Source organism: Poromitra crassiceps (assembly GCF_964638095.1).
Source record: "Poromitra crassiceps genome assembly, chromosome: 6".
In the NCBI taxonomy this organism is placed as follows: Eukaryota; Metazoa; Chordata; class Actinopteri; order Beryciformes; family Melamphaidae; genus Poromitra; species Poromitra crassiceps.
Window position 1 is genome coordinate 22,113,791 of NC_139627.1, and position 19,346 is coordinate 22,133,136.

At 44.5% G+C, this 19,346-nt stretch overlaps 1 protein-coding gene across 1 annotated transcript in view; it reads right to left on the minus strand.

The window, feature by feature from the left end:
* erbb4b (erb-b2 receptor tyrosine kinase 4b) overlaps positions 1-19,346 on the minus strand; it is a gene marked incomplete at both ends in the record, with an annotated part of 355,388 nt that overhangs the window by 124,537 nt on the left and 211,505 nt on the right. The window contains 2 exons of the mRNA XM_083638160.1: positions 3,071-3,115; positions 7,209-7,363. Coding sequence (XP_083494286.1) covers positions 3,071-3,115; positions 7,209-7,363 — 200 coding nt within the window. The remainder of the gene's footprint in view (positions 1-3,070; positions 3,116-7,208; positions 7,364-19,346) is intronic.

A 19,346-nucleotide genomic window follows, 5' to 3' on the forward strand; every position in this document is an offset into this window, starting at 1 on the left:
CTCCCTGAAATGTCTGCAGAGTTGCTGCAGAAATGAGCAGGGAGAGAACCCCCCCCCCCCCTCTTCTCCAGCTTTAATGAACTAATTTGACCAAGATAAACTCAGGCTCTGCCTTAAATCAGCAGGAAAAAGGCTGTTAGTAGGGACTGTATATCACAGACTAAGGTAGGCACCCCATTAAATGTTATCATACTCAACCGGCTTCATCTGAATTGAAATAACTCCCTATCTCTGCCTCATTTCTCTCTTGTTGGCATGCATAGAGGGACAAGTATGAGTTGCTGGTTTGAAGATGAAAAATATAGATTGGGCTGGAAAATGGTATGGAAAGAGCGAGGTGGAGACTTGTATCGTGTCAGTAAATATGAAAATGTTTCTCTAGTGCTGGTCCTATGTGGAGAGTGGAGCAAGGCAAATGTAAAGACCACTTTGATTGGAGTGCTCTTTTTGGTCTTAGTGGCCTGTCTTGTAAGACACAGCCACACTTATCAACAGGGCCACAGAAAGGCCACAGAGGGTTTTGAATGTTGTTTTACCATCATAACACATCATACTGTAACTGTAGCAGCCTATTTCTAGTGCCACTCCACTCCGACAATCTTCCCACCTGGCATTGTGCATTCTGTATTCAGGGACAAAGCACAGATCAAATACAGGCTTAAACGGACCAGAGATGCATTGGAGATTCGATTGCCCGATAAAGCACCTTTAGATGTGCTCAGAGATTTGATCAATTGAAGAAGTGACATCAGTTTTGGCAAGAGAAAGAGAAATCACACCTTTTAATGTCAGGTGTAAAATTTTATCCATAGAAATCAGATCTTGACACATTCTGCACACAAGATTCATGTTAACGGCAGGTGGAACACCGGCCTTTAAGGCCATCGCGCACAGCTGATAAGCCGCTTGCAATTGTGTTTAAAAGCCAATCGCTCCGCCAGTGAACAGACCCGGGAGGCGTGACGCCTCCGTGTCCGGGGAGAGTCGGGAGTCCAGCGCTCGTTTCCCGGCCGCGGCTATCGGAGATCTGATAAGAGCTGATCTGTTTACCGGGGCCAGCCGGCGGTTTGCTTTCCCCCACACGCCATCTACAGTATCTGAGGCGTGGAGTTCCCTTGATCCTGTCGGCCATCTCTAGGGTTTTTCCCCTCCCCTCCCCGACGTGAAGGTGTAGATCTTAATCAATCCCCTCTGCGGTTCTGAGTGACTCTTTGCCCCTCTGACGCTGTATCTCCACCATCAACTGACCCCGTAACAGACCGAGGACACCAAGCATTGATCATCTGATACCAGAGAACAGGGATTTTCCCTGGCTGTCTCTCTCTGACTGGCTCCATTTGTCTCTTTCCGCAATGGCTCCTAACAAATCTCTCTCATCGCTGCCATCACTGTCTCCTGCTTCCTATAAACAGCTTTGTTAAGCTGTTTCTTTAAGATTTATTTTTGGCAGTTAATGCTTTATTTGACAGATAGAGAGAGACAGGAGGGTATGGGAGAAAGAGAAGGGAGGACATGGCATGCAGCAAAGGATTTAAGAGCAAATTTGAACCTGGGTCGCTGTGGGAAGGACTGAGCCTTCATGGTACGCACTCTACTGGGTCAGCCACCAGAAAATGTTGTCCCATCTGCACCAAACCGCGACACAGAGCATGTGTGGACTGTCCTGCACAAAACTACTTGGATTTTTTAATATAGTCCACACCATTTTCATATAATCAACTACCAAAGTTTTGTGGGTAAGTCGGGCCTATTTTACAAAAATTTACATAACTCAGGAACGGATTGTCCTGGAATGAGTCTGGAAGACCTGGACGTGTAAAAGTCTGAGATTTTTGTATGGGGATTTTGGTTAAATGCGTGAGATAAGGTATGTGGTTAACAAAAGTTTATGAAACAGCAAACTTTGTGTTCAACAAGATAATCTTCACAAATGAGGACCACTTGTGATTTTCGATGGGTCAATGTTTTTTTTACTTCATAAACTTTTGTTAAGCACAGACCATATTTCAAGCATTCAACCGAAATTCCCATGCAAGAATCTCATTGACTTTTACAGGTAAGAACCAGGAAGTGCAGGGACTTCTAGGTAAGCCTACAAAAATATGCCATCCCTGCGGTACACCATTGTAAACAAACTTCACATACGTGTGCAGGTATGTACTCTGAGCTACTATAAAAAATATACATTTTGCCTATAGGGGGCGCTACAGCAACATTTAAAAAAACTGTGGCCTATTACATTTTTATCATCTCCCCTTACACTGTCCGATGACCATTCTGCATCCATCCGTATAGGCCCCGCCAATTTTTGTCTACAAGATTTGCCGCCATTTAGAATTTAATTTTGCCCAAAACGCCGCCCCCCCCTCTTTTTTCTTTTTCTTTACTGACTGACCCAAGGAACTACATACGGCATATTTACAATTTGCTTGTTTTCTGTCTAGTGGTCTTTGTTTAAAGTATGATACTGCCTTTCCTCCGTCATCCCATCCTACACGGCTCTGTTCTGTTCATTTTGGGGGCCAGCACTATGCTGGAGGTCCCCGGCCCCATTAGTAGTTTATGAGTTCTTTGCTTTTGGCTACTTATGCTGCTCCGTGATATTTTTCTTCTTTTTCACCCCAGAACTCTCCAACACCCCCCACCCCCCAGGAACACACACACCAAACCCTCCCCAGCACTGCCTGATGCCAAGCTGTTTCTCTCATGAAATCGTGAATCCATTTGCTGGAGACTGTTAGTGGCGTTTTGCTCCCCGTTCTCCCCCTCTGCCCCAGAAGAAAAGCTAAAGCGCTATCAATTTATCAAGAACCAGGGCAAATTGTATTGTGCACCCATACACACACAGTACACACACACACACAGGCATTAAAGGCACACACGGGGATTTTTGGCCTCAGAGGTAGCCATTAATCAGAGACTTTGCTTACTGTGATTCTTTTTCTTGGCATTTGTGTGTGTGTGTGTGTGTGTGTGTGTGTGTGTGTGTGTGTGTGCGTGTGTGGTCCTGTGTACAATGTGTGTATGCATGCTAAGGTATAGAGGCACTGCACAGTAAAGAGACGTGTACCTGTCCATCCAGCCGATACAGTCTTGCAGCCTGGGTCCAATGCACCTAGGGAAACAGAACAAAAGATAAGCAAAAAATGTATGAGTATGTACTGTAATAATATATTCCTCTATGTATTCCATACAGTAGGTGCTTTTTTTATCAAGTTTCTTTACATTTTCCCCCTCTCATTTTCTCTTCAATAGTACTTGGCCAATTCCCCCTGCTGTCCCAGTCGCTGCTGGACCCCCTCTGCCGATCTGGGGAGAGTTGTAGACGAGCACATGCTTCCTCTGATACATGTGCAGTCGCCAGTTGCTTCTTTTCACCTGACAGTGAGGAGTTTCACCGGTAGGATGTAGCGCAAGTAGACACTAGTGCACATACCCCACCGGCTTCCCACCCACAGACACGGCCAATCGTGTCTATAGGAACGTCTGACCAAGCCAGAAGTACCACTGCCGGGAATTGAACCCGGGTCTCTGCGGTGGTAGGTGAGTGCTTTTACCTCAACACTTCACAGACGCCCTCCTAACAATATATTCCTCTATGTTTGTATTCCACTATGTATTCCATGGTTGTGATTTACTATTATTATTGAGTGTACAAGGTAACAGGCCTGTCATATTCTTGAACCTGTCTTCACCTCTGCCAGTGTCTACTTGGTTTTCCTCAATACCTGTCCACTACCCGCATCACAACTGTCTGTCAAAACCGTGTGTGTGTGTGTGTGTGTGTGTGTGTGTGTGTGTGTGTGTGTGTGTGTCCCGAAGAGACTGTCTGGGTTATGACAGAGAGCGATGGAGGCATGCTGTGATATGGCACCTTTCATCAGTTAAAAAACACTTTGAAGTCGCAGGGAGGAACAGATCTATCTCCCTCCCTCTCCCTGTCTATCTCTGCCTCTCTCAATTCATTTCCATTCAGTTCAACAGGCTTTACTGGCAGGATGTTTGCCATGTGTTGCCAGCACAAGTACTGGTCAAATAATCAGAGATGGACTGAGCTAAATCATATTGATACGATGTTATATTTTCATATGGGCCTCGTGCCACAGTCTATTTGGCGTTGCACTATCTGGTGCCAAACATTTTCAAATATGCTTCAGGATTGCATTGTGAATGTGTAACACTATTCCACCAAGTAATCTATGCAGTTTCCTTAGTTGGTGTACGTTTTTTGAAAGCCTGCCATTGAAAGCCTGCTGACTGGCGGCTTCACCACCTGGTACGGGAACTGTACCACCATGGACCGCAGGGCGCTACGGAGAGTGAGACGCGCGGCCCAGCACGTAACAGGATGTGAGTTGCCAGATCTGCATGAACTGTATAAACAGCGGTGCCTCAGGAGGTCCCTGAAGATCATCAAAGACACAAACCATCCCCACAACAGCCTGTTCTCCCTGTTACCCTCAGGGAGAAGATACAGGGTTCCGAAAGCACGCACAAATCGCTTGAGGAACAGTTTCTTCCCGCAGGCCACGAGACTCCTTAACATACACAAATAGTGTAGTAGCCGTACTGTACCGTACTGTAGCTGCTACCATTACGTATGTCTAATGTTTAATTGTATGTTTAATAAGGAATATGCTATTTGCACCTGTATGTCAAATACGCCGAATTTAAAACGCCGAGTTTAATTGTATGTTTAATAAGGAATATGCTATTTGCACCTGTATGTCAAATACGCCGAATTTAAAATGTTTAAGCACGTCTAAAGTAGGCACACGACATGTGCACCTATGTGCAGTGAATATGCCACTGTCTCTGACTTGTCTTATCACTATACTGCCTTATTGCTTGTTGTGTCTCTTGTTGTTTTTGCACTCATATGCCCTGTTATATTTGTTATATTTGTACTATGTTGTAAACGGAGTGCAGAGCACAAGAATTTCACACGTGATACTTGTACCATGGAGTGACAATAAAAATCTTGAATCTTGAATCTTTTTTTGTCCATCCAGTTTTGGGGCAAGTTGGCCAGGTGGGACAGCTTTCTGAATGAATTAATTTATTTATTTGACAAATCAAGAAATACAATACAACAACAAGCACACAGTATAAAATAATTTGTCAGGATATCACAATAAAGTTGTTAGACTTACAGTATATCCATTGTGGTCCTGAGTATGCTAGATTCTTGTCTTTATAGTAGTGCGAGCTAATGTGCGTTTTAATACTAGCTCCAGAATGTCTGGGCTGCTTATTGGCCTAATTCCTACATGTCTCCCCTCCCTCTCTGTCTGTCTATCTCTCTCTTCCCCCGGCTTATTTTTGAGAGGCGGAGCGGCTTATGAAGCTGTATCCTTTGACAAGGTGTCAGCCTGGTGTTTTCCATTTACCACTACATTGTTATGCCCGGGCGAGATGGAGGCTGTCACTCAGGAGAGGGAAATAACACTCAGGGAAGTGACACAAGCCCCCTGTGGACTTCAATACTAAATGATGTCTTGCCAACCGTTGTTGAATATTACATTGAGGGATCAGTGGCTAGTGAGCAAACAGAGAGTGGCAAGGTACTCCACTGACTCCTCTTTCATTTTCATTATTTATCTGTTCTCTCTCTCTTTCTCCTCCTCCGCCTCTCTCTCTCTCTCTCTCCCCTCTGTCTTGCTCTTTGGTCATGCGAGATTTAGGATTTACCAGTTTGCAGAGGATTGTGAGGTAGATCATTAGCTAATACAGACCAAATAGTCCATATTTTCAAAACCTTTCCCACTAATACACACCGTTTCAAATCACTTCTGAGTTCCGCTACAATGTTTAGCTATTGGATTGACTTTGCCTTGTCTTCTCAATGGGAATGCGGTGGTGGGGGAAACGTATCCAGGCAGGATTTGTCTATAGTCTAAATGGTAAAATGGTAAATGCCCTGCATTTATATAGCGCTTTTATCCAAAGTGCTTTACAATCAGTAGGTACATTCACCCATTCACACACCGATGGTGGCAGGCTACCACGCAGGGTGCTGGCACACCATCAGGAGCAATTTGGGGTTCAGTATCTTGCCCAAGGACACATGCAGACTGGAGGAGGCGGGAATCGAACCACCAAAATCTTTTATCCAAAGCGATTAGTGGACGACCCGCTCCACCTACAGCCGCCCCTAGTCTACATGCCGACGCAGCAGAAAATGCACATTGCTGTGACAAAGACAAGGATCGGTAAAGAAAACAACGCAGACCCGAAATGTCAAAGGTAAAACTACAGAAAATAACTCATGCAAGAGCAGCTGTTTATAATGTGTTCTGTCTGAGTTACCCCAGTTATGTGTGTGTGTGTGTCTCTCTCACACACACACACACACTCCACACATGCTGCTTCACACACACACACACACACACACACACAGAACAATACCCCATCTCCAAAGCACACATGCATAGCCACACACCTCGCCAACAACACACCAGTGTTGGATGGTAACATATTTACGCAATATGACATGAGAGGGAGTGCTGTTATATTGTAATATCGTCACGGCTGTGATTCGGGCGTAGGCATGAGGCCGCAGGCCCGAGTGCCTAAGAAGCGTCGCTTAGATGACAAACAAAAAACTTTCTCCGGGTGGAAATATTCCCACTTCTTTGATTTGATCCAGCATAAGGATGACAAGAAGTTTGGATATCAACGTGATTTGGTTTCCTTGATCATTCACAGATCAGAGGGAACTGGCTCACCCTGATGTTTGAAGGTAAGAGAGGCTGCACTTGCCAGATATGGGGATGCCATGGAAAAGCATTACATGTATAAATGAGAAATGTAACAAATTACTTCTTGCCGGGAGTCATAAGTAAAATAATAGGATTACTTTTGAAATGAGTAATTAGTGATGGGTAGAGCCCAAATGCTGCCCACACGTCTGCCCAGCCCCTGGTCATACTGTACTCACCCCCGGGTCATACTGTACTCATCCCCCTGGTCATACTGTACTCACTCCCTGGTCATACTGTACTCACTCCCTGGTCATACTGTACTCACTCCCTGGTCATACTGTACTCACTCCCTGGTCATACTGTACTCACTCCCTGGTCATACTGTACTCATTCCCCTGGTCATACTGTACTCATCCCCCTGGTCATACTGTACTCACTCCCTGGTCATACTGTACTCACTCCCTGGTCATACTGTACTCATCCCCCTGGTCATACTGTACTCACCCCTGGGTGCAGTTGGCGTGGCAGGGGTGACACTCATCGTTGGCTTCTGCATACTTAAAGATGAAACTGTTGGCACCTTGCAGGCCATCCGGACACTTTTCCACACAGTTGGGGCCATCCTTGAAGTGGAGGCATTTCACACATTGTTCTGGGCCCTGAGAGAGGGAAGGGAAGTGAGATAAAACATTTCCAGATGCGTTAAAAAAAGGTTATGAACAAAAAAACATTTTATATACTTATATATAGAATACAATGTGGTTTGGCAGCCTAGACTCTAGGCACAGTCTAGGCTAGTCACAAGGCCACTTCTCTAGCCTCTAGGCCTAGAGGCTAGAGAAGTGGCCTTGTGACTAGACGGATGAACAAATTCATTGGACGGGCAAAGTAATGCGTTCCCTTCCATCAGCAGCTATTGTCAAAGTGCTCTTGTACTGCTCCAGTGGAGTCGTGAAGAGTAGAAGACCGTGGTTATACTGGACAGCCCCCAATGTGAATGTGTTACTGAAGACCGTGGTTATACTGGACAGCCCCCAATGTGAATGTGTTACTGAAGACCATGGTTATATTGGGCAGCTCCCAGTGTGAATGTGTTACTGTGTGTGGTTTCTGGAAGAAAACATACATGCTCAGTTGATAGTAAACAAAGGTTAAAATGACTAGTAATCTCCATTCAAGCTTGTACCTGGATCAATATTAAAGACAGAGTTTTGGGTTTACACCTAAACTTAAAGGAGTTAAATTGACTGCACGCATACTTCATGTGAAAACCTACCTGACGTTTCTGTGCTACTCTGGCAACATTCAAGCCTGGGTTTATAAGTCATGGACGTTTGGATTTAGTTCATGAAACATTCTTTTCACCTGGGACTATTTTCTTTCAGAGATGTACATTCTGTTATATGGGTATGCGAGTGCAAAAGAGAGGAATGGTGCATTCACATGCAATCGATAAATCAGAAAACTCAAATCTCCTACTTCCAGCTATCACAGCATCCTTTTCACGATGCCAGTGTTTTCTTATCATTTGTGTTCTGGTTTTGATTTTCCAGTCAAATAGCACATCAATGCAATGTTGTTTGGCAGCTGACTTTGAAGTCCAGAATGTGTCCGGACTCCGGAGTTTCCCATCAGTATTGAGAGGCAAAGTGGAACGTCACTTCCTGCTTGAGCACTGTACCAGAGATTTTCATGCGCCATTTATTTTCCCATCGACATTTCATAAAATGCTTATAAAAATAGTTTTACTCCTTCAAACCAAACGTTCACTAACGCTATAATCGGGAGAGACCATAGAACATTTCACTCGGGCCAAAACGGCTTTTTTTTGTTTTTGTTTTTTTAATTCAAGCACATGTACACACATTACATTGTTTTTTCACCATGTGTCACCCCAGTATGTGATTGCTGTTTCTATTTTACAGATACCAATCAATAGTTCAAAAAGGAAACATTGACATCGAAAACTAGCAAAGCGATATTTTCTGAAACAAAAACAAATTGCTTATGTATCTGGAGATAATTTGACATGATAGCCACACATACATTCTGGCGCATAAAGGGTTGGGTGTCATGAGGCTTGTTTTTTTATACACATACATAAATAAAACTGTGGGCAAGAGTGGCCTCGTCACATTTCTCACATGTAGGTGAGACTGAAGGAAAAAAAACGAAAAAAATGCGGGTTTGAAGAAAATATTTTTTCGATGTTGTTTTTAGTTACATTTTTACATTGGTTTTTTCCAATGAGGATTGAAACCCCTCTTTTATTGCTAGAATCATGACTAAATAAAATATGTCCACTCCATTCTCTCATCCATTTGGATTCATCATTTGGCATGGAGTGGGTTTCTTGTAAGCATATGATGTTACATGTATTTTTATCTTTAAGCCATTTAAAAACCTAATTTCTTTTTAAATTATTAGCTAACCCATTGCAATTATAGCTACCAATAACCAAATTGTTGTTATCCATAAGATGAATTAAAGATTTATTCGATTATAGGATGAATAAAAGAAAAGAATGTCTTGCAATATTAGGTAATGATGAGGGGAACACTCTTGTATTTGGCCAACCATTGAGATGAACAAAAATGAATCCAATTCACAACATAAAATTAAACAGTGACAAGTAAAAATAAACATACCCTTCAAAAAAACAAACAAACAGAACAAAAATAAGAAATAATGCCTCAAGTGGTTAAAAAGGGGAAAACCACTTAAGTAGAAATAGCATGTGGAGGCAATGATTAGGCTATGTCAAAGTGAATATCCACAAGCAAAGCCGTCCATTTTTATTGTCTATAATAAGGACCTTAAGCATAACACTTTGGACCAACACAATAAGACACTAAGCCTTTCTGGGCCTTTCTCCCCCAACCACCCCCCACACACACCACTTCATTTCCCTCCCTTCACTTCCATTCCCCCCCCCCCCCCCCCCCTCCATCTCAGGGAAAAGAAAAAAGAAAATGAAACAATAGGCTATACCATCTTTCGTGGGGAAAGCATGAGAGAACAAGACCAGGAGACCTGGTTCTGCCAGACCAAGAAGGACCACCGGGACGAACCTCTGCATAATAGAGCGGGGAAAAAAAAGTTAAAAATGGGGGGGGGGGGGGCCACCGAGGCCGGGACCAACCTCTCTGCATGATAGAGCGGGAAAAAAAAAGTAAAAAAAAAATATTTTTTTGGGTGGGGGGGGTAGACCCCCCTCCCAACCCGGGAGGGGGCCACCGAGGCCGGGCATACCTCTGCGCCATGACGGGGGTCCGTCCTGGAGCACCACACGAAAAATGGAAAAAAATGGAAAAAAGCTCCATAAAAGGAGGCTCTCATCCCGCTCAATCTATCCGCCAATAGTGCATCCCAGCCTGGATGACTCTTGCACGGTCCCCCTGTGTACCTCCAGGGAGGAAAAGAGGGACAGACCGACCGACAAAGCCTTCTGTAGGCTGACCCCATGGGTCTGGCAAAAAAGAGGGAGAAAAAAAACCTATAGTCTACATTTGTAGACTTAGGCCAAATGTGGTCATTGAAATTTCAAAGAGTGGAATGGGGAAAAAAGACCCCTCCACTACTAATAGAGATCATCATTTAGCCTATAGCCTACATGAAACAATTATGCTGACATTAAATTAAATAAAGTTGTTATCAGTTGGCTACATTGGAATTGGTTTGTCTGAACGTGGCCCAATAACACGTCATGCTCCTACAGACCCTGCAGCCGGACGTCTTCATATTCTCAGTTCAAGGGCGTCACAATTAGATTGGCAAATAATAATGATCATGAGGATGAAAAAGATCAAACGCCCATTTCAATCTGTGATGGTGTGTTGTACTGTGTGTGTGTACTGTTTTGAAGTATGGGGTAATACCTATAAAAGCACCTTATATAAGATTTGCACTTTACAAAAAAGAGCAGTGAGGATAATTAACCATTCTGGGTATCGTGGCCATACCAATAAGTTGTTCATACATTCTTTTATTTTGAAATTTATGGATTTAGTTAAGTTTAAAACTGCCCAATTTGTTTTTAAAGCTAATAAACACATGTTACCAGGACACATTCAAAGGCTATTTAGTGAGAGAGATGGGAACTAAGACGACAACATCATTTTAAGCAACCTTTTTTCCATACTAGTCTAAAAAAAATGTGTGTATCAGTTCGGGGGGTGTCGCTTTGGAATGACCTGGATGAAGAAATCAAATTGTGCAAGAACATCAAACATTTCAAACGCTTCTATAAAAAAATCACTCATTGGAATATGTGGAAATTGACAGTGTTTTGTAATTTGTAATTTAATGGTGTTTGTATTTGTTTTATCTGTTACTATGCAACAAATTTTTAATTTAACTTTCATTCGCTTAAATTTAATCTCATTTACTGTTTTATTTACAATGCAAATTTTTCATGTGAATTTCTTATAGGCTACGCTTTGATTTTATCTGTACTGTAAACTGCTGGGATTGTTCATATTTTTAAGTTGGATAATGTAAAGAGGGGGCCGAACAAGATAAGCTATGGCTTCTTTCTGCCCCTTCTCGAACTATATCATAATGTAACTGCTACGTTTTCTTTGTCTTTGACTGTTCGAGATAAATAAAGATCAAATCAAATCAAATGGTGGTCTAGTTAGTCAAACAGCCATGGCGTGATTTCCTTGTCCTTGAAGATTGTGCCGTTTACATATATCTACAACAAGACAAGTCTTACCGCATCTTTCTTTCCGCGATGCTCTTTCAGTTTGGGGATCAGTTTCCTCCTTCTCGCCACAATTTCTGGTGGAAACTGGTCGTTCAGACCATATGGTTTGCCCGCCAGGTGTTTGCTGAAACTTTTAACGAGGGCTTTGTCCTTGAAACGCTCAAATCTCGCCACCAGCAAGGGAGGCTTTCCTTGGCTTTCTCGGCTGCGTTGGATTCCATGAACCCGGTCAAACTGGATTTTTCCCACAGTCTCGGCATCAATCTGTAGCTCCTTGATGAAAAACTGTCTCAGCTTTATCTCCGCGTCTTCACCTGGAGTTTCTGCGATCCCAGAGAAAATCAGGTTCTCGCTCATGGATCTGGATGTCAGCAGCTCCAACATTTTTTCCTTCATCTGGCCATTTTCTGCTTTCATCACATTCACAGTTGTTTCAAGTTTGGAGACTGTGGTCACTACAGCATCAGTTTTCTTTTTATATTCATCCAGCGTAGTGCATATGAACTCAGATGTGCGTTTTAACTCATGCACATCTGACCGCAGCTCATCTAATATGTCAAGCTTTTTCAGCCTTGCGTCAATGGAAGCCAACAGGCGGTGATTTACCTCTGCAACAGGTGGACTGTTCAGTGAACTATCTCCCGAGCAAGATCCAGGTCTTGTGTGTTTTTTATCCGGAATAATAATCCCTCTGGCATGATCTTCCAGTGCTGAAGGTGTGTCGGAGATAACGTTAATTAGTTCACTTGTTGGTTTGTTGGGCGTCTCGGTCCCCATTTTCCGTGTCCTTAGGCGATTTAGGCAGCTTGGTAATAATTTTTAAATCGTATGTTGAGCTTGAAGTTTAAAGTCAAAGTTCAAGTCAAAAATCTTTAGAAAATTCAAGCTTCAACTGAAGTAATAACTTTAAAAGCTTGCCAAACTCAGACGCCTCCACACGCCTGCTGTGTAACGCCGGGTTCACACACACGCCTAGAGCGACGCTTAAAGCAACGCCTAAGCAACGCCTAAAATTTAGGCATCCTTGTTAACAGACGAGAGCGTTCACACATACCGCTGCCACGCTGTGCTGAAGCCACGCTCGCGCTGTGCCTACGCTGCGCTGCATTTATCGTTTAGGCGTCTGTTCTATTTTTCAGCTCTAGGCGCCCTGAACTGTCAAGCTGGCTGTTGTTTCTGGTGGACTTGGGCCATATTTTCTACCGAGTTTGCCCAAAAGGGAGGGTGGAGCACGAATTAATGAGTGCATAGTAGGAAAGCTGTCCTTCATGTGTTCCTCTATTAACGTTTTTTCTATCAGATGTATATATACCCCCCCTGTCTCAATGCATATATCACTCATGGTGTTGATGACTCATAGTCACATGATTACCCGAGGGAAGGGCCAAGAAATAGACAGACATCCTCACTTGCACATTACAATAAAAAAGAGGACTCACCCATGCTATAAATCAGATCTGAAAAGTGTAAAAAAACCGCTGCTCATGTGTTCAGCGTAGCGCAGAGCGTGGCGTCCTGTGTGAACGAAAATAGGCGCCAGGCGTGCATGAAGCAATGCCTATATGCGTAGGCGTCGATTAAAGCGTATGCGCAAGGCGTGCGCAAAGCGTGTGTGTGAACCGGCCGTAAGGCTGGTTTCACACCGACGACCCAAGCCTTGCCTATGCCTTGCCTCTACCCACGCTTTTAAATAGGCGTCCGTTTTAGTCAACGAGGCTGTGTACACCGGCCGCCTGAGCGTGAACCCTGCGTGTACCCACGCCTTGCCTGTGCCTTGCCGATTTTATCGAATAGGCTTGAGTTCTATTTTGAAGCCGACAAGGCGCGTGCAGGCAGGCTTCTTCTGTCAAGCCATGAAAGAAAAACGCACAATATCCGTCGGAAGTTGCAAAGTCAACTGAATTTCAAAATAAAATAGAGTTACTACAACATGTTGAGCAGAGAGACAGAGAGATTGACGGGTGGCTATCACGTGGGGCTTTCTCCCCGTCGGCAAACAAATCTTCAATAGCGACCGAAGAAGCAAGATGGACAATGTTGTTGTGCCAGGCTGCCAGCACATAGCCTATTCTTGCAAGATCACCTCTCTAAAATGTCCGACTATAGTCAGACCTGGTTATACATATCCAGCATCAATAGAACATTAAATATATCCGATTTATTTTACCTAGAGGCTACCCATGACAATTCTGGACAACACGTGAAAAAATACAGTCGGGAGAGAGGAGAGGCGCTTGTGACTCGGCTCCAGGTTCGGCGTGCAAAAGGCGTGCGGTGTGATCGCAAAAGCGTGTAACAGGTTCACGCCCAGCTCGGCGTAGGCGTGGGTTGAGGCAAGGCAAGGCTTGGGTCGCCGGTGTGAAACCAGCCTAAAGCTTGTTTTGGCTGGTTTCACACCGGCGACCCAAGCCTTGCCTATGCCTTGCCTTTACCCACGCTTTTAAATAGGCGTCCGTTTTAGTCAATGAGGCTGTGTACACCGGGCGCCTGAGCGTGAACCCTGCGTGTACCCACGCCTTGCCTGTGCCTTGCCGATTTTATCGAATAGGCGAGAGTTCTATTTTCACGCCGACAAGGCGCGTGCAGGCAGGCTTTTCTGTCAAGCCATGAAAGAAAAACGCGACAATATCCGTGGGAACTGACAAAGTCAACTGAATTTCAAAATAAAATGGAGTTTCTACAACAGTATTGAGCAGAGAGAGAGAGCGAGAGAGAGATTGACGGGTGGCTATCACGTGGGGCTTTCTCCCTGTCGGCAAACAAATCTTCATGAGAGAGAATAGCGACCGAAGAAGCAAGATGGACAATGTTGTTGTGCCAGCACATATTCTTGCAAGATCACCTCTCTAAAATGTCCGACTATAGTCAGACCTGGTTATACATATCCAGCATCAATAGAACATTAAATATATCCGATTTATTTTACCTAGAGTAGAGGCTACCCATGACAATTCTGGACAACACGTGAAAAAATACAGTCGGGAGAGAGGAGAGGCGCTTGTGACTCGGCTCCAGGTTCGGCGTGCAAAAGGCGTGCGGTGTGATCGCAAAAGCGTGTAACAGGTTCACGCCCAGCTCGGCGTAGGCGTGGGTTGAGGCAAGGCAAGGCGTGGGTCGTCGGTGTGAAACCAGCCTATACTCGCTGTGCCGTGAAGGGTGCGGGGGAGGAGCGAGGGGCGCAAGTGTCAAATGACGTCAATGGGCCCTATCGTTGCAATCGGCGTAGAAACTGTAGCAACACTATAGCAAGATCAAAGTGAAAAGAATGTTCTAAATGCATCAGCTAGAAAAATATAGCCTATTAGATTGGTGAAAGTTTGTCCAGAAAGATATAATTTTCTCTCGCCTGCTGCAGGAAGGATGATGCACATAAATATACCATACATTATGTAAAGTCATTGCATAAATGTGTTTTTATTGTAAAATTAAATGTGAAATAGGGCCAAGTTATTGGAGCGGACATCATAGTATAGCAGATGCCAGTAGAAGCGCATTCCGCTGTCACTTATCTAAATCACGTTAAATCGACAAGAGGTATATATAGGCCCAGGAGGACATATATGTTTCACATAGGGTGGTGTTTTCATTTCAATGTTTTATTTGGTCCAATATTGAAATGTTCGACAATTGCAGGTTGTGTTACCATTACACATTATTTTGGGAGCATGTAACCATATATTTCGGCTCATTTGGTTGCTATTTAGTAGCGAAATAAAGTACCACAATGCATGCTGGGACAGGCCAGGCAGTGAACTTACAACTTATTTTTCCTATGGGAAGCTGGGTGCTGCTATGTGTTGTGTCTGTCTGAGCGAGGGAGTCACAGAGAGAGAGTCGTATTGTGCCTGTCAGACTGATATGAGCAAGAGAGAGGGAGTGACACAGAAGCCGTTTTCCCACATGCCTACCGGAAAATAGGGTGTAAGTCAATATCGGACATTTCCCTTCACACTTCGGCTTGCGCATGTGGGAATCTATCAGCGAATTTGCCTGTATGTTGGGGGGCGGGGGGAGGGGGGAGCTTATTTGGGGGGTCGGCAAAACTCGAAATAAGTTCGCTTGTCAGTTGTCACACAATAAATCACACTCGTTTGACTTAAGAGCAGCGTCAAGCCGCCAGCGTAATAAACACAGGCGATTTACCCCCTCCCCTCTCTGCTCGAGAGCAGCAGCCACGGACAGACACAGCGAGAATGGCAGAGGCTTGCAAGCTGCTCAACGCTTGTATGTATGTAGAGAAAGCAAATGCACGAAGCCAAATGTGGAAGTAGTTTGCTTTGATGTGCGCGAATGATTAGATGATGCACTTTGAAGAAGTTGGGATCCGTGTCTGAGATAAATAGTTGCTGGTTCGATGTTTATCCGTTCACCTGCGTCGCGTTGAAGCACTTTTTACAGACTGGCTTCGTTTGATGTGTCCGGGGTTGCCTTCGGAAATCAGCAAGCTGACATACTGCTCTTATTAGGCTATCACAAGATCATTTCGCCAGTTTGCTTTAATGTGCGCGAATGATTAGATTATGCCCGCTGGAACATTAAGCAAAGTGTGTAGGCTACACCTCGCCCATGATTGAAGGACCGCTGTCGCGGAAAATGACTGGACCCGTTTCCACTTGCGTCCCCTTAACTTTGCTTTTTTGTCATCATCACTGTTACTGTATATATTTTGCAGTTTGATTAATTTCATTTTACATGATTTCGATCTAATTTATGTTTGTATGCTTTGGCAACATGTGCACATGTAAGTCTAAAGCTTATTGAATTGACTAGAGAGAGAAAGAGAGGAGACAGAGGAGAGAGAGAGGAGAGGGAGACAGAGACAGAGAGGAGAGAAAGAGACAGAGAGGAGAGAGAGACAGAGAGGAGAGAGAGAAAGAGACAGAGAGGAGAGGGGGGGGGGGGCAGATGCAGACAAGAGGCATAAAGCAGCGTTGGCAGAGCTGGTAGATAATAACCATCGCTCACAGCACACACAATGACCATAACAATTCACCTAGAACAGGATTTATGGAGCTAATATAGGCAGGGAGGAGAGGAGCTCTCCCAGACGAACCGGGTATCAACAACAGGCTTAAAGAACATCTCAATGACAAACAACACGCACAGACGCACGCACACACACACACACACACACACACACACACACACACACACACACACACACACACACACACACACACACACACACACACACACACACGTACAGGTTTGTACAGCTATCTTACTGAGGACGTTCATTGACATAATGCTTTTCCTATAGCGCATAACCCTAACCTTAACCATCACTAAGGCCTAACCCTAACCCAATTCTAACCTAACCCTTCAAACCAAGTCTTAAAGATGAGCTGAACCCAAAAATGATTTTATTTTTATTTTAGTTCAAATACCTGGGTATTCAGTGCACCTATTTAATAATGTATGCACACAAAAAATCACAAAAAGTAAATTTCTTTCGTTTTTCACACTTTCACATCGAAAGTTTATTTTTCAAGATTTCATTCATAAAAGTAATCTACAGTTTGCTGACGTCACATTGTACTATCAAATTTCTACCCCATTTTAACCAATCATATCACGACATGGCAGCTGTCAATCAATCTTCATTTCAGGAGAATTTTCTCCTTGAAATGAAGCAGAAAATGGTGCCTAGTGTCTGTAATCTGGCAGAATTTCTAGCCCATAAACTAACTACTTGGCCAATTGTATGTACAGTAACATACATTTTGTATGTTACTGTACAAAGAAATGTAACTGGCTCGTTAAACTTGCATTCCAGGATAATGTTAACCTCTGTGATTCCAGGCGGACAGGCAGCACTCATGCATCGGATTGTCCGCTCCGCTACACATGGAAGCAGCTGGCTGCCTGGTACTCTGCGGATCCGTAGTGCCACGCTGAATCCCACTCATTTGGGGGCAGAACATGCCAGGATTGGCCAACGCCGAATCAAGTCCCCAGAATTGTCAAATCAAATTATCGACACGCTATTATGGCCCGCCTCTCAACCCTGTCATCTCAGACAAGATTTGTTTCCAGACGTCTCTGACCCACGCGCCACTTGGGTTCCGTTGGGTTCAGTTCGTCTTTAACCTTTAAACAGCCCTTTGAAGGTGTGTGAGAAAGTGAAAGAGAAAGTGCGTATAGCTATCTTTCTGGCCAAAACTGAAATGAAACAAACTAAAATGTCCTCACTTCCCAAACTGCGTGTAGAGAGAGAGACCGATAAATATTCTTCAGTAGCCTATGTGGAGACGTGTTTCTAAGAGCGCTCATTCATACATAGCATAATGTAGTGTTTGTGTATCTGTGTGTGTGTGTGTGTGTGAGCATGCATCCACTCTGTGGCATCATTATGCAAATTGAAGTCTCGCTGGCTTTAGAGTTGAGCCCAGGCACTCAGCTGTGTGTGGGAGGGGGCTGGGAGTGTCTTCCCCGCCCCTGTGTGTGTGTGTGTGTGTGTGTGTGTGTGTGTGTGTGTGTGCATGTGGCTGCATCCAATAACCCCATCACATCGGCTGGCTAATGACCTGACAGAGCAAACAGCACCTGCTCCAGCGGGGTATCCACAGCGGGGTATCTCCAGCGGGATATCCGGACAACCAAAACTGACAAGGATGCACCGCGGCTCGGCCAAAATGACCTGCTGTACATTTACATTTCTCTGCTTGTGCGATTTTTTCTTTTTGTTTTTGGCTTTTTCTCCCATTTTCTCCCCAATTGTATTTGGCCAATTCCCTTTGCTGTCCCGGTCATTGCACGACCCCCTCTGCCGATCTGGGGAGAGTTGTAGAGTAGCACATACTTCCTGCGATACATGTGCAGTAAGGGTGCGCCGATCCGATATAGACCTTATTCGCTAACCCCGGACAGCGCCATATTGTTGACATACCGTCCTGCAGCTGACAACTATAGTAACGGCCTTATTGTCGTTTCTGTTCCATTACAAAATAGCGATAGTGATGACAGCAATAAAAACCCCAGAGTTGTTGTTTGTATGCTGCCGTTAATGCCTGTAATAATAAACAAAAGAAAAAACGAGGTGAACAGACTTTGCTGTGAGGAGCTGTCAGAAAGTTTCACCTGTCTCTCCTAACTATCCACATACAGTATCTCCTGTGCTGCTGACGTATCCTCCGTCTCGCTCCCTTCACGTCTGTGGACAGTAGAGATAGAAACAAACCACGGGGACTTTATTGCTGTCATTACTACAGCCGTGTGTAACGCAGGTCAACATCCGAACACAATTGGAACGATACAGGTAACGCTAACGGCGGCTAGCTTCCTATAAACGCTGCTCTTACATAGGCTGTCACTTAAGAGCTGCTGTGTTATGTCGAGAACATGGCTGCGGTGGGCGTGCCCGTACGTGAGTGAGTCAATCGAATAAGGTCTATTGGTATACCGGTAGACCGATCCATAGGGGCCATTCTATTCACTCTAATTCTATGTGTGTGCAGCATGTGACGTCATACGCTAGCAACGTGCTCAGCACGCCTGGTAGACTGTTTCCAAACAAGCTGATGTAGGCTAGGCAGGAGCAGCTAACAGCATGGAGCAAGCCAGATGATCACCTATTTGGAGGTATTTCACGCTAGCTATGGCAACCAGTTTGACACAGGGCTGCCCTGTTGATAAGGTGACATCACACACACAGGCCCAATCCCAAACCAGCCCCTATCCCCTAACCCTATCCACTACCCCTCCGTTTGCGCGTTCACGCAGAGGTCCGCCATATTAACTCATTGAATGCCAAGGACGGACATGTTCGTCATTTCAAATAGTAACGTAGAGTGCCAAGGACGGACATGTTCGTCAATTGCGTTTTTTGACGGTGGGGCGTCGATCAAAGCCTTCTGCCTCTGATGTACAAATATTATAGCTATTGGATGTGTCTAACCTATTTTACAGAACCCTTAGGTGGCGACAGTGCTCTC